Below are 26,032 nucleotides of genomic sequence, written 5' to 3'. Positions count from 1 at the left end.
TTGAAATATACAAGTGAATAGGGTGTGTGTGGGAACAAGCTCTTGGATAGAGGCTGTAAAAGAGGAGATGTAATTGTGAAAGAACCTGTAAAAAGGTGAGAAGAATCTACTAGGAGAGAATAAAGGGTAGCATGAGGGAATTTAGGAGTGTGGAGATATTTTGGGAGATAATCAGGGAAAAGAGAAGAGGTGGAGAGAATCAGGCAAAAGGTGGAGATATTCTGGGAGTGAATCATGGAGAAATCAATGGGATTTGATGCTTGATGTAAACTCTATAAATTGAGGCATAGCCCTAATGAGAATTGGTTGGTTTTTGAGTATCCATGCCTACATTAATCTATTTGCTAATTATTCACTAATTACGTCTTAATCATTTACTAATCACTTTGTTAATGATGTTGATTCTAGTGTATGATCCACCATAGCTCATCATTATGCTCAAATTTCAACAATATTTACTTGTTGTGGAGTGGGATTTTCTTTTAGAAGCTTGGGCTTCATCTCTTTACCTATAATATACTCCCAATATTCTTTCCCATGAGAGGAAGTTTATCATCCTAAACCTATTTACTTGGAAGTTATTCTTGTCTAGCTTCTTGCTCACAATTTGGGATTAACTATTAGACATTATTAACTGCAATAACTTTCACGTGCACCAAATATGGTATTCTGTAGCCAACTAGAACTTGCAGTAACGTATGCAACAATCCTATAATCTCTAATAAGATATCTGATAGATACACAATTATCAAGGGTATTATAAACCTTTATGTGGTCAGTTTATGTAAACCAATCACATGTGGAGATCCCAAAATCTCTATATGCACTTTAAATCAACCACTGTGCACAATAGTCTATGCAAAATGTGCACAAAAACACTGCACAACTAAAACTGTCACTATCAACACTTCTGCAGTGTCTACAAAAGACCTTGTAGGGTTAAAACGGGGTTCGAAATAACTTTGGATGGCCAAAATAATGATAGTTAGGTACTTTTAACCTAAAACATAATATACATTATGCTTTTGCTTCATTGAAGAGGGCTCCCTAAGATATGTGAGTGTCCTCTCTTGCTGTGCCTATTGTCGTTATCCTTGACTAGCTGCTATCTCCATAAATTTCCTTTTGAATCAAGGGAAAAAGATAGAGTCACCTTTACCACTTCCTTTTCTTACCTCTAGAGCTCATTTTGATACCATCAAAAGAATACGGGGGAGCGGGTGAGCTTGAGCTCCTTGCAAGTAACCTTTTTCACACACACATAAGAGTAGACAAGCATACAAGAGATTTTCTTCTTTCTTCTTACTTCTCTATAACATAAACATAAGAGTACATACTATATAGGAAAGTACTCTACTATTAAAACACAGAAGAGAGAGATTGATGATTGAATTTTCTTCTTTCTTTTTACTTCTCTATAAGCATTACATAAACATAAGAGTACATATTATAAGGGAAAGTACTCTACTTACTTTTTTTCTTTCTTCTTACTTCTCTATTAACCATAACATAATCATAAGAGTACATACTATAAGGTAAAGTACTCTACTATTAAAACATACAAGTTTTATATTGTAAGCCCAACTATATGAGTAGGTGCTATAGTTATACCATACCTCTAATAACTAAAGTGGCTATCATATAGCATGTAAACCACTGGCAACCTGTAAGGGAAAGTACTCTACTATCAAAACATACAAGGTTCATAGTGTGAACCCGACTATATGAGCTAGTGCTATAGCTATGCCATAACTTTAATAACCAAAGTGGCTATCGTATAGCCTGTAAACAACTGGCAACACATCAATCATAATCTCACTAACCATGTCAGTAGCATAAGTGTGGAGGTTTCATCTTGGCCGATATCTTAACATTGCATTCACATGTTCTACTTTTGAATAGGAATCTATGACTATGTTAGAGAAATGTTTATGCATAGCCATCAAGTTGGGTTATTCCCTTCTTTGTTGTTATTATTTGTTTGTAGATAAGAGTCCTTTCTATATAGGGAACTATTTTTTAATAGAACTTTGCATGGGCCCTCTTCACCTTGGGTTGAGGAGGAAATAGAATTATGAACAACATTCTCGGGCCTATAAATACATTGTACATGGTGTGAGTATTATCATTCATAATATAATCATTGTGTTCATGTACAACCTCTCTTTGACTTGAGTTCTATTGCATCTCTCTCTGACTTGAGTTCTATTGCATCTCTCTCTCTCTCTCTCTCTCTCTCTCTCTCTCTCTCTCTCTCTCTCTCTCCCATATCCATGTTTATGCTTCCACACACCATGACTTGATCTCTCCACCTCTCCTTCCACTCTTACTCACTCCCTCCTAGACTCGGCCAGGTTTCCAACATGATCCTTCTATCCTTGTAGCGGTCCTATCCTTTAGCATGGAATTTTCTCATAACTCTAGCCTAAGGTGTCAGCCATTTTTTTTTTGTAAGTGCTAGCTCACTAGTAAATCATTAATCATGTCCTTGTAGCATGGCAAGCCTAGAACAACGCACATATGTCTATGATTAGCTCTACTAGTGACTCAAACCCGAGAGAATCATCTAATCGACTGCAACAAATATTCAACAACAAGCAAGGGGAACATTCCAATGTGATTTCAAAACAATTGTGGTCATGTAAGTACATTGTCATCTTATCAGATGCATCAAATATTAAACAAGCAAGGGGAATGTTCCAAAATGATTTTAAAGGGTGGAGAAGTTGGGACAAGGGCACTTGAGGGATCCTTGGCATAAACCATGGGAAGTTTAAAAAGACCCAAAACCGAGTGCCATGAGGGGTGATTTCCAAACGAAACCAAAAATCTATTTGAAAAACTTAGGTGAACCGGGAAATTAGATTCTAGGAAATGATGAAGTCGGTCCTGAAGTCGGTCCAAGGGTGTAGAGACTATCTGCTTCATGAGCGAGGAGTCAAACGTTGGTGTGTGATGTGTGTGATGCACATAGCCACCAATCGCCTCTTGCTTGTGAGAGCATGAAGGGACAAATGTAGAAGGAATCATAAACCTTTCCTACTGTAAATCGCCTCTTGCTTGTGAGAAGCATGAAGGGACATATCCAGGAGGAATCAAATACTTTTCCTAGTGTAAGGATTTTCTAGCAAATGCAAGACGCATGTTGTTTGCTAACCGAACACTAGGCCATTGTGTACGACACCCCCAGGTGGGACTCTCTACCTGATATGTACAGACATCATTACCATACTTTGGAAAGATGCATTTTATTGTGTATAGGGGGTGGGGGTCCTCACACTTACAATATTGTTCATGTTGTCGATTAGGCGTGGAAGTCATCTTTGAAGAGTGAATCGTGTTTTCATTTAAATGTGGAAAACGGGTTGGGTCCATCATCTAGCATCCAAACATGCAAGATAGTTATCACCAGAGTCTCCTAGAGGCTAGGCTACTGGTCGTGGTTGTTGCTTTCAAACAATGACATGGGAACAACCCCATATACACATTTTGAAAGATGTGCCACCTTCAATGCATGGATATGAGGAGGACTCACTACAATAACAAATTATCAATAAAATTTAACACCTTTTGAGAAACATATGTAATCGTGATTATAACCTAAACGAAACTCTTTTCAATGAAACTTTTCCTTGGCTTGTTACAACTCCCAAAGGTTTAAGAAACACTATGACGATGATTAGGTCTATAAAAGTCAGCCTCATTGGAACATCTTTCCGTTAAAATCCCACCCCTCTTTTTTAAAATGAAACAATTTCAAGTCCCAACAAACAAGCTACTTCTTGCGGATTTTTTATTATAGGTGCCACAATAGGGCACCAAAATGTTGTTTTGCCATATATATGTGTTTATGCATTAAGCACACCTTGTATGCAAAATATGATTTGCCTATTGCTAAGATTAATGAAGTATCTTAGGATAAAAGTTAGAAGCAAGTGGTGTAATAGATTAGTTCGAAAGCAAGAGGTTTAGTCGAAAGCAAGAGGTTTAGGTCAAGTTTAATTAGGTAATTATGGCAGGGAAGGGCGGGCGAGGAGATTCATGTCTACATACGGTCCTGTTTTTTACATTTTGACGTGGCAACCAGCTGATGTGATGGGGCTCGTGTCACCACACGTGTCTGGGTGACGCTCGAGGCCGCCACGCAGGCATGCTTATCGTCACCACAACCGCTGATGTGGCCAGCTTGGAAAAACCTTTTCTCTGGAAAATAAAATAAAATCAGAGATAATTCTTAGTCGCTAATTTTATGAAATTTGAAAATATATTACAGAAATAGGAGACATACAAAAAGCTTTTTCTATAATATAAAACCCTTTCTCTGGAAAATAAAATAAAATCAGAGATAATTCTTAGTAATCTCTCGCTAATTTTATGAAATTTGAAAATATATTATAGAAATAGGAGATATACGAAAAGATTTTTCTATAATATAATTCTAGTCTTTTCACACACAAAAAAAGTTTTTTTTCCCCTGTTTTTTTTTCCCACATTTGCAATTTGCAAATACACTAAACCCTGGTTTTTTCCGTACACTATGTAACAGTACTATGAAGAGAATCTGATGATATACCTTTCTTTTTGTACAATCCAATTATTTTTTAGGGCATCTCTCTTTGCATATAAAGTTATTTGTTAACCTGTATTTATATAATTTATTATGACATATAATAAAAAATCACATCATTATGTGTTTTATTACACATATTACTTCAATTCAATCGTAATTTTGAATTTTAATATTGGTAACGAATTGAAAATTGTAAAAACAGGACCTGTAAGAGGTTTTCTTTTTCCACCTGTAAAAAATATTTTAGCTTTTTTCCTAACTTTAAGGCTTTTTTCAGTTACAATTCAGCTTTAATATCTGTAAGTTTTCAAAATAATAGTGCAAAATTAAATATAGAAATGTTTCCTTGAATTTAATAGGTTTTTTTTTAGTACTGAAGTGTACCCACACACACACCCCAAAAAAATGATGATGTGGCATGTGTGATGATAATGCATTGCCATTCATATGATGATGTGGCATGTGTGATGATAATGCATTGCCATTCATCATGCATGTTTCATTCATGTATGCATGAATGATAGCAACATCTCATTATGGTGTGCCAAAAAAAAAGCTTTTCTAATTAAAATTGTTTTAAAACATTGATTTCAAATGAAAGAAATTATTGAACAAAGCTTCAAAATTTGAAGGTTTTTTCTCCATCAAAATTTGCATACTTTGAGGTCCTTTCTTCACGTGGGCCGAATGCACACATTTTCAGCTACTGTCGGTGACTTGTCGGCCAGGCGTATAGCCCTAAATGTGGGCCTTTGCACACTTGGTGACCGAGTTAGCACCACCCCCACACCAGTGTTTCGGAAACTATTTTTGTTTGAGCCCTTCTCACCATGGATTGAAGAGGAAATTATAATTTTGAACAAGCTTTTTCTTCATGTTTAAGTCTAATCATAACTAAAACTTGGAAAATGTTGAGGAGGTATTTTTCTCTCTCCCTCATTTTGAGAAGTTCTAAGCTAAGCTGAACCTATCTTTTCTAGAACCCTGTCCTAAATGACGGGGGCAGCTGGGCCTCAAACGTGCGTCCAGCTACAATCGGGGGTTCCAGGTGATCTCCTTCCTCTAGCACACCCAAATGGCAAGGGGCATTGTAGGTTCCATGGCTTTCCTATGTATGCCAACTTGAGGCGGGCTTGCTACTGCAAGAAGTCGACGGATCTAGTACAGATGCAGGAGAGAGTGCGTAGGGGGGGTGCAGAGGGGGAGAGGGAAAGGGAGGGGGGAGAGTTCCGAGCGTTTGTTGCATTAGGGCATTCTAGTTTCATATCTTGGAAGGGTAAATTGGTGATTTGCATGATTATGGAGTCCAACAAGGCAAATGTGTAATATAGCCCTTTACCACACGACACCAGCAGCGACCGTGTGAACGGCCTCTTTGAATCTTAATTTTCGGATACATTATTATGAAAATTGGAGAAATTGCAATTAAGTGACTAAACCGGCTTTTTTACTGAGGAAGACGAATGGCGGGCCCCACGGGCATCATGCTCCAGCAGCCTCCCGAGAGCCCGGCGACGAGCTGTACGGGGTGTGCACGTGCCTTCGCCGGTGCTGCGCAGCCGGTGCCGTCTTGGAGTACTAGAGCGACGACCGGCTGTAGCCGGTGCCCGCTTTTATCAATTTGCGGCTAAATTTGGCGGCCAAACCAGCAGCGAAATTCTCTACCCCCTAAATTGCCGAGCTGCCAGATTTAGTGAGGAATCCTATCGGTAAAAAGAAATATTCTGGGCTTTTAAAAACAAATGCATTTTTTTTTTGTTGGAGAAAGCTTGAAATATATTTAAAAATTACCAACAATTTGATAAACCAAATATAAGGCAGGAAAAAAAGGGGGGGGGGGAGGGCATAATAATTTTTATTTAATCCAGTTCTCTCCAATTTTTTAAATGAAGTTTCTGTACATAACTTTTCTGAATAAGTTATTTATGAAAATATTTTTTCGCAATAATTTTTTTAATAGAGCCTTGGAAAAATGATCACGCATTCTGAACAAAATGATAAAATAATTTTTTTAAAATCACCACCCACATTATTCTAGAACAGCTGCTTTTTTATATTAATATTTTTTTTTATTTTATTTTTAGGCTTTTTCATGACCCCATATACCCCCGCATCTCTCTATATCTCTCAGCATTTTTCTGTTGTCATCTTTTCTAGGGTTTGCACACCTCTCCATGGCTCCTTTGCCCTAAACCCTTCTTAATCCCTCTGATTAATGTAACTTCAGGTATAAACCCAGGGCTTGCTCTCAAGAATCTTGTAAAGTTAGCCTAAACATACTAGTGCCTTCTTGCAGCTGGGTTAACCATAATTATCAAGAATCTTAATCTTGCTGTGGGATTGAGGATCATACATTAATCTTGCAAGATTATATACAGAACAGTTGCCTGCTTAGATATCAGATTGAAGATCGGATGGAAGACAAGACCCTCACGGAGGCCTGGGCATGGCTGGATGAAGACTTCAGGCTTGATTCTGAATCCCCATTGGGTAACATAAGCAGAGTTTTTCTTTGAGTTGATGCTGGAAATTAAAAGGATGTGGGGGTGATTAAGATGATGACTAGGGGGTTTAAGGTGATGATTAGATGATCTTAATCTCATGTATTACATTGTCTTGCAGCCATCTCACACTCTTTATGGGATGATTTCGCCCAAAGTGAAGCTGTGGTGAGAAGCTTGTTTCCGTCTACTCCAGCATCTCATGTCAAAGACTCAGTGTCTCCTGCTTTCTCAACTGGGAAGCCAGGCGAGGCTTGCAAACCTTGGTCAACCTCCCCAGCTATTAATGTATCTTAGCAGATCATGCTTAAGCCTTAATAAACCCTAGTTGATAGGATGTTCTTGCATCCAGTTACTCATGTTTACAAGCTAATTTAAGTTCTGTGTCATGCGGTAAAACTCAATCTAAATCATGTACAATAGACCAAACCATTCCATGGCTATCTATCATGTGTAAATCAATCTCTTTTTGTGTTGAACCCAATCACAGACATGTGAATCCCCATTGCTATCTGCCCACTGTGCAATTTGTCTTTTGATAAAACCATGTGTTTGTGTTAAATACTCCAGATTATGATTAGGTGATTAGTTATTGATCCTCAATCATAATTATGATCCATTCAGATTTCTGAACCCCATGTCTATCTGCTCACTGGACTATGTTCCTACCATCATGTCTGTGATAATAATCTTATAATCATGTGTTTTGATCCTAAGGCATTCTTAGCTGATTACCCCAATCAGCTGTTATACTTTTTCTTGATCATGATATGATTAATGCACTTTAATCGCTTTGATTTTCAATGCTTGATTAATCATTTTGTTTGCTGTAGACTCTCCTAATGCTTGGGACATCATGCCGGATTGCAGCCCACCTCCTCTCAAAAGGAGGTGCATGCTGCACTTCAATGGAGATGATTTGATAGACATTAGTCCATGTTTGTCAAAACCGCTTGAGGTACCATTCAGTTTCTTCAGTGCTTTTGTATGCATTTTCTGGGTTATCAGGGATAACTTTTAAACATGTTTCTGATCAGAAATGTGGTGTTCATCCCATGATCCATTGGGCTATTCAACTCAGATGGGCCATGGCTTTATCATCATTTTATCAAATTTTTTGGGTCATGCGAGAGTTGCTTTGTCAGTTTTCATAGATGTGAAATATGGATTTTTTCTTTAAAAAATAAAGGGGGTCATTTGGGCAGTAGACAAATAAATCAGAAATATGAGTATATATAGATGCTAAATGTCGCAACTTTTTTAGATCGTTTTTTTCTTATTATTTAACAAGCATGGGTCTGCTTAACAGAATCATAGTGATTCCTTCACCAAAGTGTGTGAGGACTTGCAAGCCAATGGTCTCTCTTCATCAAGCTCCATGTGGTACATGCCTAATGGTGAGTTAGGAATCAATGGGGCTTGCCTACATAGTACACAGTCACAAGTCTCTCCGACACATGGACTCTAGAGTTAATGTCTTTGACTGTTATTGGTGTTTTGATTGTAGAGGAGTCGCTTAGCTCAGTTGATGACACTGTGGAACAATCTGCGGAAAACTGGATGATAGAATGTATCAGTGACAGTGATACAAGTGATGTTCAAAAACTGGCCTACCATCGGGTTAACCCTTCTGTGTGAGTTGACGTAATAATGGCAGATTTCTTAATAATTTGTGTGGGCTTTGCTGGTCCATTGTATGCTACAAAGCCATTTGCATAGACGCAAACTGATGGAATCCACTAAATGGCCATGTTTCAGCAATGCAGCAGCTTCAAAAGCCTTGCTAGCAAGAGCAACAGGTATTGATGGGCATCAGGCCAGGCCACATAGGGTCCACAAGTAATCTTTACGATTTCTTAATTGATAGTGGCTGTGATTACATGCACATGGGCTTTTCAGGGTCTTTACAGACAGATTCCTTGCCCTTGACAAGGGGAGATCTCACCTGCTGGATGCCCCTAACAGGCATCTCGCTTGTCCAACACCGCCCAAGCAGGGGAGCTATCTGTAAAAGCCCTCAGACATAATTATGCTTGTTTACTCAAGAACTATTGTAGATTTGTACACATTTGAAGTGAGGTTCCAGGAGGTTACCAGTAAATGATTTCTAACATTTGAACTATTGTAGATTTGTACACATTTTAAGTGAGGTTCCAGGAGGTTACCAGTAAATGATTTCTAACATGTAGGCAAGTGTGGAAATGGAATGTGCCTGACCTAGAGTTCTGATTTGATATGTTGTAATGAATAGGTGTGGTGTCAAAGAGCAGGCAGACACCCAAGTTGGCACCTTCTCCCTCCCCACAATCTTTGAAGTCAAGGCAGTGCATACACACTCCCGGTGTGTGCATCTCTTTCTGGCACTATTACATATGGTAAACATGTGTGTTGACAAACTTCTTGAGAAGCTTTTTCTGCTTTTTCCATTGTTACAGGAAAGGTGCAAATCAAGAGATCTGCACTGGGTAAGCTTGACCAATCTCAGCATGTGAAAGAGTGCCTGAATCCGGTGTTAGCCTATCCTTTTGCATTGTTGAAACCCAGTGCGATACAAGGAGATATTACACTGCAAGACATCAATCAAAGAATAAACATGCCCCCCTCTACGGTGAAAACTGGTTCTAAGCAGTTCAAGAATGCTTTGGCTTCTCCATTTTCAGGCAAATCTGTGTTTGCCCTTACCAAAATTTACACACAAGGGAAGGGCACCATCACCATAATGAGAACAAGAACCTAAGTTTGCTGCATCTTTTTGGAGTGATGGTCCATGCAAACAGCTCTTATACCTTCATAAACCCTGAAGCCAAGTGCAAAAACCCATCATCAGCTCAATTCCTTATAATCCAGTGATCAGTTCAAGTCAAAGTCAAAAACCTGTCATTGGCTTAAACCCACAAGCTGCTGAAGCCCAGAAACCCTTCATAAACCCATCCTTAGCCTGACCCATTATATCTCAAGGAAAGGCCCAAAAACTTATCATTAGCTTAATCCTATAGTCTAGCCCAAGAATCTATGGTTACCTTAAAACCTTCATTATCCCATGATCAGCTTAAGCCAAGCCCAGAGTCAAATCATTAGCTCAAACCAATCATTAGCTCAAACCTTCTTATATCCATCATCTGCTAAAACTCATCACCTTTTTTTCAGCTTGAACCTCCTTAACCCATCATCACCTTGAGAACTGATTTTGGCCCCAAATCTGCAGGATCACACTCTTTTGGTTTCTAAAGGAAAGCCCATCTCTGCAACTTTGTTCAGCTAATACCATCCCATATTCAAGTGCAAGCAGCAAAGTGTGATAATAGTGGGTTTTTTACAGCAATTGTTGTTGAGTGGAGCATGGTTGATTAGGTATGTGTGCTGCACCTAGCAACTGGGTTCTATAACCTCTTGTGCACTGCAGTCAAGTGCCAAGGCATGCAATTCGATTGTTAATAGTAAGGCAGATGGGAAAACTATGCTTCAAATATTTTTGGCGATTACAGTGGTGAAGTTCCACTAGAATGGAGTGAGACCTTGATGGTACGTGCAATTTTGATGAAGCCCTTTTTTCCTCTGATCTATGATCAGTTAAACTCTTGTTCATGAGTGCGAGAAGCATTTACAAACGAGTCTAGGCTTTTGTATGGTTTCTTCGCCTCAATGCCAAGGCTACCACATTATTGGATTACTGTCCTAGTTGATTTTGGTCGTCCTCTCTTATTTTGGAGGAAAGAAAGAAGCAAGAGTGTTGATTTCAATGTAATCCAGTATCATACACATTCTGTTCCAAAGCCTAGAATATGGCTTGTAAGCCTTATATGCTCACTTTCCCATTATGATGCCTACTCTCTCTGAGGTATCATGTTCTCAGAGGTCCCCTTCTTTTGTGGTGTAATGGGAATGCTGTTAATCTTTTGGTTGGTTCAATAGAGAGCAGGTACGTTGAACTTGAGTGATGGGACATAATGAAATCAAGTGATGGATACATGTTTAAAGGCTGTTAATCTTTTGGTTGGGCAGCAGGTATGTTGAACTTGAGTGATGGGACATAATGAAATCAAGTGACGGATTTTCTGAGGCATGTATGTTTAGGATTGATGTTGAAGTAACCATCCTTCTGGATCTGCTCAGTAGATGTCCTCACATGTCCAGGTAATTATGAAGTGATAAAAGAGGGATAGGGATATGGATGATGGAAATGGATGTGGAGGTCGCTTAAATGGTTGCTTGAGGGGGAGGGTTGGAGGTGGGTGACCTCTACATAATATTTCTGGTTTCCAATAATTTTTACGAGCTGGATTTTGTACTTAAAGAGGCACCCATTAGAATTTAAGAGGCTCTCCAATCTGTGCCTTTAAAATGCATAACTACTGTTATGAGTTGAAACCTTAAGTCACACTGTCTAATTCCAGTAAACATACTAGTGTACATAAGCTTGTTGGAATTACTAATATCTAATTTGCTTTTTAAAAGAAACCCACATGTTCGTTGGCAAAGCCAATGAGGGTAAAATAGATCACTATATAGGCATGCTAGTTGTATCCTGAAGCATTAGGAGAGATCTCAGGTGATAGAAAGCTCAATCATAGGTGATGAATGTCACCTGGAGTTTGGATTTATGCAGTTTGAGCCAAACACGTTGAGACACAAGGTTTATTCGCCCCTCTTTGATCCTCTTCATCACACTTATCTACCTAGAGTTTGTCTTGTTCACCTTGGATTACTGGCCAGCACTTCATTTCTTCTCAACCTCCTTGAATATACATACTGTTGTCTTCTTTTTGCTTTAACGTGGGCTGATAATTACAACATCACTTGATATATTTTATTTGCCTTTAGGTCTCGTATTTCACAATAAAGAGACTGATCAGCATGAAATTAAGTGCTGAAGTCAAGCATTGTGTATTTAAATGTGTATAATTTAGAGGCAAATCAATGTTTTGCATAGAGAAAAATGTGAGCTTAGCAATGTATAGGCTAATGCTTCATATTAGAGGGGTATTGGTTGTAGTGTACTTCTAGGGATAATTCTTATTAACTCTTTTGCCCGCTTGATTTTCTCTACATTTAAATACAGATCTTTTATTATTTAATTTCATCATGCTCTACTTCCTCGTATGCTTGACTGTGCAGAACATCAGATTAACTCTCCATTACTTTCAACATCTGATTTTCATTTTTGTACTATGATTATGCTTTGTTGTGAGGCATTAAAATAGATTCCTTGGGTGCTCAAGGGTAGGCTAAGGTCAGTTGTGGTTATCGGTTGATTAAAAGATCAAGATTAGTCATTGATTACAAGAAAAAAATAGTTATCAGTTAAAAGGAGTACTACAAGGATCCATTGATACAAGAAAAAGTCAATTCAATTAAAAGTACATGGATTCAAGGCCTATATAAGTTTCACATAATTGGGCAATAAGCCATTGGTGTAAGAATCTAAAGTGGGTCTACCTCATAAAACACTAAAGACCACCAAACCCGTTTGCAAGCACAAACATGGTATGGCGTATACATCGATGGTTGTGCCTTTTGTTGACAAGGTGGCCTGGTATGCAAGAAGGTTTTCCACTTCTCAAGTGCATACAAATGATGGTTGACGGTGGTTTGAAGTTGGGCCTACATTTCTTTCGTGCCTGTGAGTTCACCAATGCATTTTTTGGGGTAACTGATTATTGCAAAAGCTACTTAAATGCACTATCCATAGGCTATATGCCCAATATATAAATTAATGATGCATAAATAACCTGGCAATCTACAGGGTTGTGAAAAGAAAAATGAATTCATATGATATTCTTTCACTACATTCGTTATGATCCACTAGCACACACAATAATCAACATGTGACGAGAATGGAATGGGCTAGAAATACAACAACAAAACCCTGCCCAAATCATTAAAAGAATGTAAACTAATGTACTTGATTTGTGATGTTGCATGAACAGTTGTAGAGTCAGACAGGGGGCTACAGGTAGAATGGTGTGCGATGTGAGAATTTTTTATGGTCCATAGCTGTAACAGCAAAATAAATGAAATGAAATGTTATGGTCCATAGTCTGCACGAACAATAACATCAAATAACATTTCACAACCGCAAGAAAAAACACTTCCATTCGCATTTGGCAAGTTGAACTATTTCCATTTTTACTGCACACGCTCACTTATTATATTATAATCTGACCAGGGGCACTATTTCCCAGCCTTGCACAACTGTCTGCTGTAAGTGGCTGCCACACTAATGTCACGTAGCGCGAGAGAGAGAGAGAGAGAGAGAGAGAGAGAGAGAGATGAGTAGCCAACCGTATATGATCCATACGACTGCACCCAAGTAAAGGGAATGGGCCTTTAACCCATGCCCACACACACACACACAGACAGAAACAGAGACACAGAGAGAGACTGTGCAGAGCATGGGCCTACCACTAGTAGTTCTAAAAATTATCCGAGTTCTGTAAGTAGTCAACAAGGCCTTTTCAAAAAGAAAAAGGTGATGCCTGGTCAATACTTCAACATAAAAAATGGCACATAAACTCAGGTACAAGAGACTGTTACAGCAAAATAGCCCTAAACTCAGCAGAGAGAAGATACGAAACACAGCCAGAAGACAGCTGAGTGGATTCCATGGGAGGTTTATTTTTTTCTTCTCAAGGTGATGCCTGGTCAATACTTCAACATAAAAAATGGCACATAAACTCAGGTACAAGAGACTGTTACAGCAAAATAGCCCTAAACTCAGCAGAGAGAAGATACGAAACACAGCCAGAAGACAGCTGAGTGGATTCCATGGGAGGTTTATTTTTTTCTTCTCATTTTGCTTTTCAAAGTTGGAAACCGCAGTGGCAGGGGTAAAACCGCCTCATATAACCTTTGTGGGCTCTTCAAATCTACAACCCCTCTATCTGCTTCTTTTACTGCCTTGAACTTGCACCCTAGCTCCATGTAATGGGGTTTCAAGTCTGAAATGGACATCTTTAACTCCACCGCAAGGTCATAAGGGTCAGCTCTGAAGTTATCTATCATCAGCCCAAGTACCAGAATGTAGCTGATGAGTAGGTTCCTCTTCTCAGCCGTCTGGATCCGTGCCTCGCTTTCTGACGCTGCACCCTGGTTAACGGTGGTAAAAAGCTTCAAGATTTTTGCCACCACTGTATTTGGGATGTTTGCGTAACTTCTCAAGTCTATGGCTTTTGAACTCTCGCGGTCCCCATGAGAACCCACGGGGTCCACAATAGACCTGATCACATGCCTAGGAAGGTTATAGAAAGCAAGAAGATGCCTAATGTATGACAGAATCACAACTCCTCTATTGTTGGGGTCGTCCTGCAACCATTCCAAACAAAACATGATAAAAGTGTTTTAGGTACATTACAGATGTTGAAGGATTGAAAAAACATCATCTTAAACTTAGCAAATGTCAAGCATTGATTATAAACAGAAACTTAATTAATCTTATCTACAAGCCAATTAGAGGCATTTCATGTTTCTGGTATTTCCAGCAGTTTGTCCAGAATGCATAATACAAGCCAACCTCTTATAACCTGCAAATATGCACATGCCTACCTTGACAGAGAAGCTAGCTTGTCGATAAATACCTTCATTGGTAGAGAAGATAGCACGACAACTAGCCTACGTCAAGAACTTTATGTGCTAGGATTGAAGTGCTCTTGACCTCCAATGTGAGAAGGGCTGCAGCCCGGACCCCCCGAGGATATTCAAAAAAGCCAAAGGCCAATCCATGAAAAAAATATAAAGTCATATTTTTACCAGCAAGAAGTCATCACTTCAGCTTGCCCAAGTTGCACACACGAAAGATGAAGTCATTATTTCAGCTTGTTCAAGATACACATGCAAGCAAGAGGGTGGCTTATGCTAAAATTTGGCACCTACGCACTATGATACTTTAACCTCATGCATTGTCTAGAGGAACAGAAATGTCCAAGCATACATCAACCATATCACAGATTTATCAAAAATATTTGCACTGACATCATTAAGCAAACCTGGATATGTTTTAATTTGTCCAGACGCTTTAGCACAAACTCAGGATATGCTTTCTCCTTGTGCAGCTCCTGGATCTTTTCCGGTTTCCCAGCCACTGCCTTCAATAGCTCCACATCACTAAGGCTACTCTGTTCGTCGGGAGTGATAATTTTGTTAAAAATGTAAGCTTTATCAGGTGTTGTGGCAGACAAATCATAAGGTGGTATATTCCTCTTAATGGCAGCATTAGCTTGCTGCAAAGCTTCTTCACTGGTCAGGACAGACGCATTGTCCCCTGCTTTCTCGAAAAGCCGCATAATCTCTTCCTTATCTCCCAAAGCTTCTTCCTTAACCCGCCCTCTCTCATACCGATTTAACTGCACCAGCACACATCATGAAGAATCAAAAACTTATGCAAACTCTCTTTGGCACCAACACTGTGAGCTTGGAATTATGACACATGGATGCTTACCCAAATACGGCTCTTATGAGTACCAAATGTGGATGTTAACAAGTTCCTTTTCTGTAGCATCAAGTCTTTTGATATCTCCACATCCATTGTTCCTGATATGGAGTCCCCATCGTAGTCCAGCCCACGTACTCTTGGCTCCATTCTCAGCACCTAAGATTAAGCCAAAAACCCCAATAAAAGAGAGCCCTGAGGACAATTAGTCAAAAAAAAAAACCCTATTAGCATTCAATCTATGAATAAAAAACACTGATATACTGTAATTTATGGAACACAAGAAACCCTAGCCATTTTCAAGCACTTACTCCTGTCCTAATTCTTGTTCAAAAGCATTGGGGCTCTGAATGGAGAAGAGCTTAACCATATCGTTCCATTGGCCTAGTTTAAAGCTGTACAGGACTGGAACTTGATGTGCTATGGCTGCAAATTGTTGATCCAGGGCTGAGGCTTGCATATCCAACCTTTAATACTCAATAATGACCCAAATCTTGCTATGTAACTGCTCTCATCAGCCAGCCTTTTGCAAGACCAAAAATCTTCATTTAATGTGTTCATATTGATCTAAAAAGGTACCCATCCTTTGGGTGTTTGGTCTGGGCAATTTTGAGTTGCCAGAAGATCTTCGCTCAGATGATGAGGGGTTTTTAGCCCATATGAGAGATGCAAAAGATCTTCATGCATTGTCGGGGTAATATCTCCACCTTCTAGGTATGTTCCTACTCCCAGAGTTCCATCTCGAGTGGAGGGTGTTGCACGGGAAATCAGCCCTAGACCTGGGCATCGCCGCCATTGTAGACATGACAAAGAGGATGATGTTCTAGAGCAACGGGATGCTAGACACAACAAGAAGGCCAAAGAGTTCAAGTCAAGGGACAAGGACATTAAATTCAAGAGCTATAATGGAAAGCTGGATACCACCAAGGCACTCACATTCATAAGGCAATTCGAAATAACCTTTTGCATTGAGGACTTCACAGAGAAATCTATGCTCAAGCATGTGGGTATGCGTCTTAAAGAGATTGCGAGTGATTGGTGGATGGCAAAGCACTTGGATAGAATAGCTGCTTGTACATGGAGTACTTTCAAAGAGCAATTCTATGATCAGTTCCTTCCTCCTCACTTCAAAAAGGATGTACCAAAGGAATGGGATTGGCTGACACAAGATGAAGGCGAGTCCATTTCTTCATATGTCTCAAAGTTTTGGCGGATTCTTCTCAAGGTCACACCTTTCATGACAATTAGTGAGGACGAGAAGAAAAGAAAGTCTGAGTCACGGCTGCAACGAATCATTCAGAAGAGCCTTGTAGTGTATCCCCACAATACTTCACAGGAGCTGATATATTCAGCTACTATTTCTAAGGAACTACATGGCAAGGAAGCATCAAAAAGACAAGAATTCAGCTCATACAAGGGAAAATTCAGAGCTGGAAATGAGCAGAAAAAGAGTGGACAGCCACCTAAGTTTATGTCCAATGATTCCAAGGATGCAAAAGGGGGCTCTGAAAAGAAGCCGGGGGCAAAAAGGATGATCCAAAGCTGTCCAAACAGCACATTTTTTATTGCATGAAAGAGGGGAAGTGCTTCTTATGTGGGAGCAAGGATCACATGAAATCTCAATGCTCCCGGAATGTCAAAAGGAATAATGTGCAGGATGCAAAACCGCGTGTGAATGTTATACCCGATGTACAGGGTAATACTGCACATGAGCCAAAGAGCAGAATTTTATGCAAGGCTTGGGGCAAGTTAAAGGATCAAACAACCTTATTCCTTTGTGATAATGCCTCTACAGATAACTTTATATCCATTCCGATGGCTACTGCTCTTGGGCTATAGCCAGAGGAATTGGGCATGGAATTTCATGCAGCACCAACCTTTGGCTTCAAGGAAAAGTCAAAGTCACTCCCATCATCGAGAAGCTTCGCATACAAGGATATTTGGATCATGAAGACTTCCTGGTAGCACCGCTTACGAGATGTGATGTGATACTTGGGATGCCATTGTCAAAATACGCAGCGGAGATGACCAGATATGGGAACACGAGCAAAACGCAATGCAAAAAATAACAGCACAAGAGAGAGAGAGATAGAGGCGTGTAACTCTGCTCTATATACACAAAAGAATCCCGGAATGATACAAATGTGACAAGGGGGCTGGGGGCCATTTTATATGGCCCCCCAACAGCAGTCGGCCTGCTGTAGGGCAGCCGACAGGACACCAGAGGAGCCAACGACTTGCAAACAACAGTCGGCCAGCTCCATGATGTGAACACAAACATGCTGATGCAGTCAGCCAGCAACTGGGTCCTCCTGCCATCACAGGGCAGCCACCCATGCCAAGAAAAAATAGGGAAAAATGGGGGAAAAATACGGGGAGTGATAAAAATTATAAGACACCTACAAAGGGCGGGCACACCCACAACAGAGGCCTTGGTGTATATATATAGACAGGAGATGACTTCTAACACCCCCTCTCAGCTCCTGGCTGTGAAACCAACCACAGGGAGCTGGGGTGCTGCCTGAGCAAATCCTGAGATAGCGACTTCGTGAAGAGGTCCACCGTACTGTCCTCCATCGAACAGAACTCTAAGAAGATGTCATCAGCAACGATCTGTTCACGAACAAAGTGCCTCTAGATGACCATGGGTTCCTCCAGTGGAAGCCCAATCCTGCAATGCAACCTCTGCATCCTCACCACCTCACAAGCATCACAAGTCTGCCTCTGTCATCGACAAGGCAAAAGATGACTGCCTCTTACTGCTCCATATAACTGAAGTAGATCTCCTCGTGTCTGGATCTCCTCCCTAAACTGAGTCACTCCAACCGTGGAGTCGGACTCCATCAATCAATCCCCCTCCTGTGTAAAAGAGTCCATGATCCTTCGCATGTCGCAAAAACCACAGGATACGCTATCATGCCTCCCAAAGAGTCATCTGCAACCATGAGCTCAACTGCCTCATCAGGAAGCTCCCGTCCAATCTAGTGTCCATCAACCAGATCAATGAACCATTCTGCTTCTGAGTCAAAGAGGCATCACACTACTCACAAGGATCAACACCTGTTACGGTACAAAGCCTAGTCCTGGAAACCTGCTGCAGACCACGCAAGGCCTTCTGAAACCTGTAAACCACCCCCTCTGAATCCGGAACCACAAAACCTGGAGAATGCACCTCCTCTGCAAGTCATCAACTGCCACCTGCCTGGCTTTCCGAAAGGTCCCAGTGGAAAGAACATCCTCATATACACGAGTTTCTTTGTCCCGAATACTACGAGACATCAGAGCATAAGTTACCTGTTCAGTTTCCTTTGACTGACGAACACAAGAACCACCAACATCAGTACTGGAAAGTTCCTACCAACTGCTGCCATCAACTGGCAAGCTATCCACCATTAGGTCCCGAAAAGCCTGCACCTGCAGCGTATCCACACTTAAGTGGCCATTACCAAACTGCCACTCATCACAAACTTGAGGACCTGGGGGAGAGAGTGCTGAAAGCTTGTAAACTCCATTCTCCACTCCGCCTTCCCAAACCACCTGGCCTGTTGCTTTGTCCCGGAGAGCAACAAAATGCTCATCAAACTCCACCCGTACGCCAGTCTTGCAAACCTGATGCAGTGACAACAGATGAAAACCAAGTGACGGAACATACAACACCTGGGAGGAATGCTTCTCCTCTCTGCCATCGGGAACTATCTCCATCCTGTCCCTGTGAATCGGGATAGTGGATGTATCCCCAGTAAGAATGTGACCAGAATACCTGCAGAGATCCTGTAACTCAGAACGGGAAGGAGTCATGTGCCTGGAAGCACCACTGTCTAGAATCCACTCCCGAGTATCCGCTGCGAAGAATCCTCCAACCTCCTCCCTGCATGAAGAAAATGAAACATCGGTGTCCATCACCTCCAGGTGCACAAAAGCCAGAGTTTTCATGATTGCTGCTGAGGAATCTTCACTGGGACACTGCCTCCAATAGTGGCCTTTCTCGCCACAATCATTACAGGTCCTCTCTGCCTTTAGTTTCTCGCGGTCAGTAACGGACTTCTTCTCAGAAGACTTCTCCGATGAAGTCTTCCCTTTGCCTGTGTTACGGCCTTTCGACCGTTGGCCAGTTAAGGCCTCCAAACCTCCACCCTGAGGAAGGTTCATGAATCGTTCCTCTTGGTCCAAGACCATGGGCACAAGCTCCTCCCACATGATGGTGCTGAGCCTACCACTGGTAATCAAAGACGAGTAAAATGCTGAGTACTGAGAGAGCAAGTGTGACAGCAACGTTATGGCCATATCCTCTGACGATATCTTCTTCCTAGCCTGAAGAACTTCCTGCTGAAGAGCCTGCAACTTGTTAATATGCTCTCGCATCGTCAACGACTTTGCAGGGCTCATAACCCGCATCTGTACTTTCAAGGAAATCCTCTTCATGGGCGATACCCTGTTGTAAAGAGAGGCCAAATGCTACCATATACCTCTGGCCAACGTCTCATGTTTTACATGATTGATTACCTGCGGTGTGCAGTTGAGAAAGATAAACGACGGACCCTGGCGTTGACATGATCCCACATCTGTGCCTCTGCCTGTGCCTCCCGGTCCCTTCGGATCGACAGTAACTCCCCTTCCTCTACTTCCGACCGTGGAACCCCAACAACGACAAAATCAGCGAGGTCGTAAGACTCCAGAACAGATTCATCATAACCTTCCATATGCCGTAGTTGTTCCCGTCCAACTGACGGTCCACTGGGAACATGGGGAGTGTCGGGATCTTCACATGTCTCTCGGCCATCTCTAACAGATCTCCCATTGCAGGGATGTACTCTGAAAAGGGTGGGTGGGTGGGAACAAAGAAGAACTGGGTGGGTGGAAACAAAGAAGAACTAACACCTGCAAGTGGCTGTCCGGCAAATCAGCCCGCCATCTTCTTGCTTCTCCTCTTCCCCAACAGTCCCGAACAGTCCACCAATCAGCAACACAACAGTCCCCCTCTTGCTCACACAAATCCCAAGAACTATCTAGAGCCTAGGCTCTGATACCATGTCAGCATACGCAGCGGAGATGATGACCAGATCTGGGAACACAAGAGTAAAACGCAATGCAGAAAATAACAGCACAAGAGAGAGAGAGAGAGAGAGAGAGATAGAGGTGTGTAGCTCTGCTCTATATACACAAAAGAATCCCGGAATGATACAAATGTGACAAGGGGGCTGGGGCCATTTTATATGGCCCCCCAACAGCAGTCAGCTTGCTGTAGGGCAGCCGACAGGACACCAGAGGAGCCCACGACTTGCAAACAGCAGTCGGCCAGCATAAAAGGTCCACGACCTGTCCAGACCAGTCGGCCAGCTCCATGATGTGAACACAAACATGCTGATGCAGTCGGCCAGCTCCATGATGTGAACACAAACATGCTGATGCAGTCGGCCAACAATTGGGTCCTCCTGCCATCACAGGGCAACCACCCATGCCAAGAAAAAATAGGAAAAAATGGGAGAAAAATACGGGGAGTGAGGAAAAATGATAAGACACCTACAAAGGGCGGGCACACCCACAACAGAGGCCCTGGTGTATATATATAGACAGGAGATGACTTCTAACAGCCATGTCATTATCGTTTGGATCCTAAGATTTTACACAAAGAGAAGAAAGTAATGTTTTCTCATAGGGGTAGGAAGTTTGTATTGATGCGGGTACTATTGGGAGCACCATACCTGTTGTAAGCCACATTTCTATTTCCAAGGCAATAAAGAAATCAGTTTGTTCTTACTTGGTCTTTGTGCGCAATAATGTTGAGCATGATGCGGTAAATCCCGTAGATCAAGATAACATTGATTTCTTAAGTGATTATACTGATTGTTTTACCTGGACAGTTACCCCCAGAGAGGGCAGAGGATCATTGTATTGACATAATCCCTGGTAGCTCTCCTCCTAACCGACCTCCTTATAGGGTGAGTGCTGCCCAACAGGAGGAAATCATGACTCGAGTGAATGATTTACTTGAGAAGGGGTTGATTAGGCCAAGTTCTTCGCCTTATTGTTCTCCAGTTTTACTTGTGCAGAAAAAGGATAGGTCATACAGAATGTGTGCTGATTACAGGACCCTTAACAAGATTACCATCAAGAACAGGTTTCCGATTCCTAGAATCGATGATATTCTTGACAAACTTGAGAGAGCCACTTGTTTTAGTCGCATTGATCTTAACAGTGGCTACCATCAAATAAGAGTGGTACCTCAACATGTACACAAAACGGCTTTCAAGACATCATTTGGGCTTTATGAATATTTAATGATGCCATTTGGTCTTACAAATGCTCCCGCCACTTTTAATAGAATGATGGATAGAATCTTTAGACCTCACCGCAAGTTCACGGAAACTTTTTTCTATGATATTATTATCTTTTCAAAGAGTGAGGCTGAGCATAAGGAACATCTCGCCATTGTTTTTGAAGAGTTGAGGAAACACAAGCTTTTTCATCAATGGAAAGAAGAGTGATTTCTTCTTATCAAAGATCCATTATTTGGAGCATATTGTTTGGTTGTGCGTGTGCTAATGCATCCTCTAGATCCCCACTCCGTTGTCACACCAAAGAGCTCCACAACCAAATAAATAAAGCAAGGGTCAATAATAGCCACGTTATTACTATATAAGTGATTCCAATCACTTATAGACACAAGAAGTCAAGTAGTCACGTGGTGGCCTAGGGCTAGCAAGGAAGCGTGCAAGATCTCATGGCCATGGAGCTACACAGTGGGCTAGGTTGGGGCCATTGCTGCCAAGCAAGCTCACGGCAATTAGACCTTGGGCTCAAGAGTAGTTCGAGGCATTGCACCTGCGCTTGGATGGTGAGTTGCTAGCAACAATCCATTGGGGTCATGCGATTCGTACGACGAGTCGGATCTATGAAACCTCGTTAGGGTTTCAATTCTAGGTCAAATAATCCTCGAGCGTGGTCTATGTAGACCTTACACACCTCCTCTCTTATAATGGAGGAAACGAGGCTGGAGAACAGCAAGGCCCCCAATATTATGCAGGCAACAGGAGCGTCAACAAGGATATGAATTCATTCAGTAGAGGAGAAGAAGAAGAAGAAGAAGAAGAAGAAGAGGAAGAAGAAGAGGAGGAAGAGTCACAAATCTTGCTATTATTGCAAGAAGAAGGACCACATGATCCAGGACTGTTACAAGCTTAAACAAGATGAAAAGAAGCTCGAAGCGAAGCAACATGAGAAAGAGGGGGATGTAATTGAGGCAGACTTCACCTCCGACTATGTCTTCTAGAGCTTACTTGGACCTTTGTGATCCTTAAAATTTTTTGTATAAATTTTCTAAGACAGTGGCCAATTTTTTGTTTTGCACTGTGTGTGAGTCCCTTAGTCTAAGCAAGCCTTGCATGGAGGTTGCTTGACCAAGAGGGGTATTAGAAGTATATTGATCAACCAACCTTATAGGCAGGAGCATCTATTCCTTAGTGGGGAGCACATTACCCAAGAGAGAGAAATTAACCTATGGTGAGTATAGACGGAGTGATAGAGGCTTGCCACTTCATGGGTTAAACATGTGAAGCCATCTAGGTGTCATCCCAAATGGGGATAGCACATGGAGGAGGGTGTGGGGTCCATTCAATGGAATCAAACTTGGGACTCGAGGCATCTTTAGGCGCCTCCTTAATGGGTGTTCTTATAGGCAGGCCATAGCACTCATTTGTGTATGCTTTGGACTATCATTTTTGTAGGGATCTTTTTTTAAGCTCTAAAAGGCTGTGTGTCAACTCTTAGTGAGTAATCTTGGTCTTAAGAGCACTTATGTGATTGATTAATCTCTTTCATTAAGTGTTCTCCTCTTTGCCCTATTGCTAATGGTGTGGCTAATCGTTATATTATGGACTCTCTATTTGCTAACTTAATCAAGAGTCTAGAACAAGCTATTACTTTGTGGAGATCATGTTTAATCTAAGTGATTAATATCAAGCTTGTGGATTAATGTTTAACCCTGATTTCCAACAGTACTTTACTGAGAATGTGTGATGTTGTCAGAATATGCAGCGGAAATGATAACCAAACTTGGGTAGACAAGAGCAAGTAGACTACAGAAAATAAACAGCACAAGAAACACAGAGAGATAGGTGTGTAAACTCTTCTATATACACAAGATCCCGGAAAAACTGAATGAGAAAGTGGTGAGGGCTGAGGGGCTATATATACATCTCCTAGAGGGCAGTCAGCCAGCAGCAAGAGTGCCCACGACTGGAGAAAATAATTCCACGACTGAAAAAATGCAGTCGGCCAGCATTCTGATGCCCACGACTGATCAAAACCAGTCGGCCAGCAGCCCTGAAGCCCACGACTGATGAAGATCCAGTCGGCCAGCAATGGGGTGCTCCTGGCATCGTCTGGCAGCCCTCCCACCACTAGGAAAAATGGGAAAAAATAGGGAAAAAATACGGGGAGTGTGGAAAAATGATATACGGGCGGGCACACCCACAACAGAGGCCCTGGTGTATACAAATAGACAGGAGATGACTTCTAACAGATGTCACAAAACTAGCGTAGCATGTGACTCCAACTTCTAAAAACACAACTGTCCAATGAACAAATGCAAGGAAAAAATCTCCCTCCTTGTGGTCAATATCTAGGCACTGTTGCATGTCTTCAGGATCTACTTCCAACCTCCTTGAAACATCCTCTTTTGCATGTGCCAAGTATGTGAATTGAAGCTAATAATAATAGCCCTATCACTCTATCCCAGATTTATGAGCAATGATTTCCCTATAATAAGGTTTGGTTAACTGAGCACTCGTTCATTAAATGATTTGGGAAAACATAAGCGAGAGTTACCCTCTCACTTGTGAGCCTGGTATATCATTTTTCTTTTATACTAAAAGAAAAACCTGCTGGCTTTGAAATAATGGAAGAAAAGCGCTAATCACATTTTATCTCTCCTAATTATGTTTCATCAACCTATCATCAATACATATACAGGAACCCTAATCACCGGGTAAATACAAATGAGAACCCTAATCAAAGCTTATCTAGGAATACTTCACATCCTAATCACATCCCTTAAATCTTAAATGGGTCTTAATCACATCTCGATTCTTTAATAAACCCTAAAATACCCTAGATGTGGCATACCTTGGTTCCAGCGATGGGCAAGAGCTGCAGGGTGTGGGAGTCCTTGTTAAAGACGCCAAGGGCATAGTTGCCGGGCTGCCACATGGCGCCTTCTCCGAGGTAATTGGTTCCAACAAAGTCCACGTTGCCATCAGGCGGGGTAACAAGGAGCTGGTGTTGCCGGATCTTGTATTTTTCCGTGTTCTGGTAAGCACTCACCTTCAAGCAGGCTTCCTGTTGGTCTGCAGTATCATGTTGTTGCCCTTTGTACTGCTCTGGGTCGAAGCCAGACGGGAAATAGCCCACAAAGGGGCATGAGTGGCCTTCCCTCGCTGGAACGAAATCCACCACTACCTCTGCCTTCTTCCTTTTCTTCTTCCTTTGGCTATGGTGGGGACTGTGAGACACAAGTTTAGCCTCTTCCATTAATCACACTACAGAAGATGGAGGTCTGTTAGGGTGTATGTGTGCGCATGGGCATTTGAAGGGCTGCAATAAGAGGCTGTGCCTACGCAAACCAAAAGATTAAAGTTAAAAAAGTGAAAACAGCTCCGGGCTATTATTATTTAATGCCCATTAAATAACTTAAGGTTAAGTAATAAGGACCTTTTTGGTTTGAGGGTGCATTTAGGGTGTTGACACACTTGGGTGGAAGCCCACGAAAACAACCAATCATATCACCCCTATCACCCGCCCGTCTGACATTTCTTTACAGACTGTGACCACGCCCATGCACCCTCGGCTCTGATGTGTTTGATGACTAGAGCCCAACAACCATCGTTCCAGTTTTGGGCGGAATAGCCTGCCTATAGCTCTCAGTTGTAGGATGCCTTTTCCGTGGGCATGCCCGCGGTCTATAAAGGATATTGTCACCCAGCACTTGTTTATCAAAAAGGTGCCTGCCCACAACTCTCAACCTTTTTCGTGGGCAGGCCCGTAGTCTATAAACACCCTTAACATGGTTTAGTCAAAAGTCCTCTCATAAACCTAGGAATTAGGTGCCCAATTTTTATTTTTTATTTTTTTAGTTTCATCATTTTCAATATTTATCATTGAGTGTCTTATTTTAGTTTTATATTAAAGGCTTTTAATTCAATATTTTATCATGTATTGAATGATGGCACATGCATCTATTTTTATGATTCTCAAAAGTTCTTGTTTTTGTAAAAATGCTATTGTGAATTTATTGGACTGGCCATGCAACAACTTTAATGTTAAAATACACTTGTCTTTTTTAGTAAACGTTTGCACTCTTAACCTGCAAGCCTACCACCACACAAAAGTCACAATGATTTGGCAAACTTTCTTAACAGTTTATGTCGAGCTTTGTTTCTCATCCCATCTTTATCATGTTTCTGAAGTTCAAGACACCTTCTACAATAAAATCACAAGGCAACATAGTTGTTGTTGGGCAGATGATTGAGCAAGGTTTGC

General features: G+C 41.4%; 2 protein-coding genes across 3 annotated transcripts; one reads left to right on the top strand and one right to left on the bottom strand.

The window, feature by feature from the left end:
• Positions 1-6,716: 6,716 nt before the first annotated feature.
• LOC147603729 (uncharacterized) lies at positions 6,717-11,005 on the top strand. 2 transcript variants are annotated; one of them, XM_086796246.1, is made up of 9 exons: positions 6,717-7,060; positions 7,193-7,318; positions 7,905-8,029; positions 8,381-8,468; positions 8,579-8,705; positions 8,830-8,870; positions 8,971-9,078; positions 9,323-9,412; positions 9,507-11,005. In XM_086796246.1, exons 1-9 carry the CDS (start codon positions 6,985-6,987, stop codon positions 9,806-9,808), a joined length of 1,083 nt encoding a protein of 360 aa, XP_086652372.1. In that variant the 5' UTR covers positions 6,717-6,984; the 3' UTR covers positions 9,809-11,005. The 2 variants fall into 2 exon arrangements, with proteins under 2 accessions (XP_086652372.1, XP_086652373.1); XM_086796247.1 differs by lacking the exon at positions 8,971-9,078.
• Positions 11,006-13,720: 2,715 nt separating this feature from the next.
• Positions 13,721-25,137, bottom strand: LOC147603728 (DNA binding / DNA-directed RNA polymerase). The gene is made up of 4 exons (XM_086796047.1): positions 24,620-25,137; positions 15,506-15,655; positions 15,054-15,410; positions 13,721-14,373 (listed from the first exon to the last, which is right to left on the bottom strand). The coding sequence occupies exons 1-4, from the start codon at positions 25,022-25,024 to the stop codon at positions 13,846-13,848; spliced, it is 1,440 nt and encodes a 479-aa protein (XP_086652173.1). The 5' UTR covers positions 25,025-25,137; the 3' UTR covers positions 13,721-13,845.
• Between the last annotated feature and the right edge of the window lie 895 nt (positions 25,138-26,032).

Source organism: Cibotium barometz, chromosome 63, assembly GCF_041138505.1.
Source record: "Cibotium barometz isolate CiBa-2024 chromosome 63, ASM4113850v1, whole genome shotgun sequence".
NCBI lineage: Eukaryota > Viridiplantae > Streptophyta > Polypodiopsida > Cyatheales > Cibotiaceae > Cibotium > Cibotium barometz.
This window is presented reverse-complemented; position numbering and strand designations above follow the sequence as displayed.

Excerpts from the sequence above, each read along its gene's own strand:
- LOC147603729 (XM_086796246.1), top strand. The coding sequence starts at position 6,985 with ATGGAAGACAAGACCCTCACGGAGGCCTGGGCATGGCTGGATGAAGAC. Across the intron at positions 8,469-8,578 it reads CATGTGGTACATGCCTAATG|AGGAGTCGCTTAGCTCAGTT; the intron begins GTGAGTTAGGAA and ends TTTTGATTGTAG. Across the intron at positions 9,413-9,506 it reads GCAGTGCATACACACTCCCG|GAAAGGTGCAAATCAAGAGA; the intron begins GTGTGTGCATCT and ends CCATTGTTACAG.
- LOC147603728 (XM_086796047.1), bottom strand. The coding sequence starts at position 25,024 with ATGGAAGAGGCTAAACTTGTGTCTCACAGTCCCCACCATAGCCAAAGG. Across the intron at positions 15,411-15,505 it reads CTCATAAGAGCCGTATTTGG|TTAAATCGGTATGAGAGAGG; the intron begins GTAAGCATCCAT and ends GTGCTGGTGCAG. Across the intron at positions 14,374-15,053 it reads ACAAATTAAAACATATCCAG|GACGACCCCAACAATAGAGG; the intron begins GTTTGCTTAATG and ends GAATGGTTGCAG.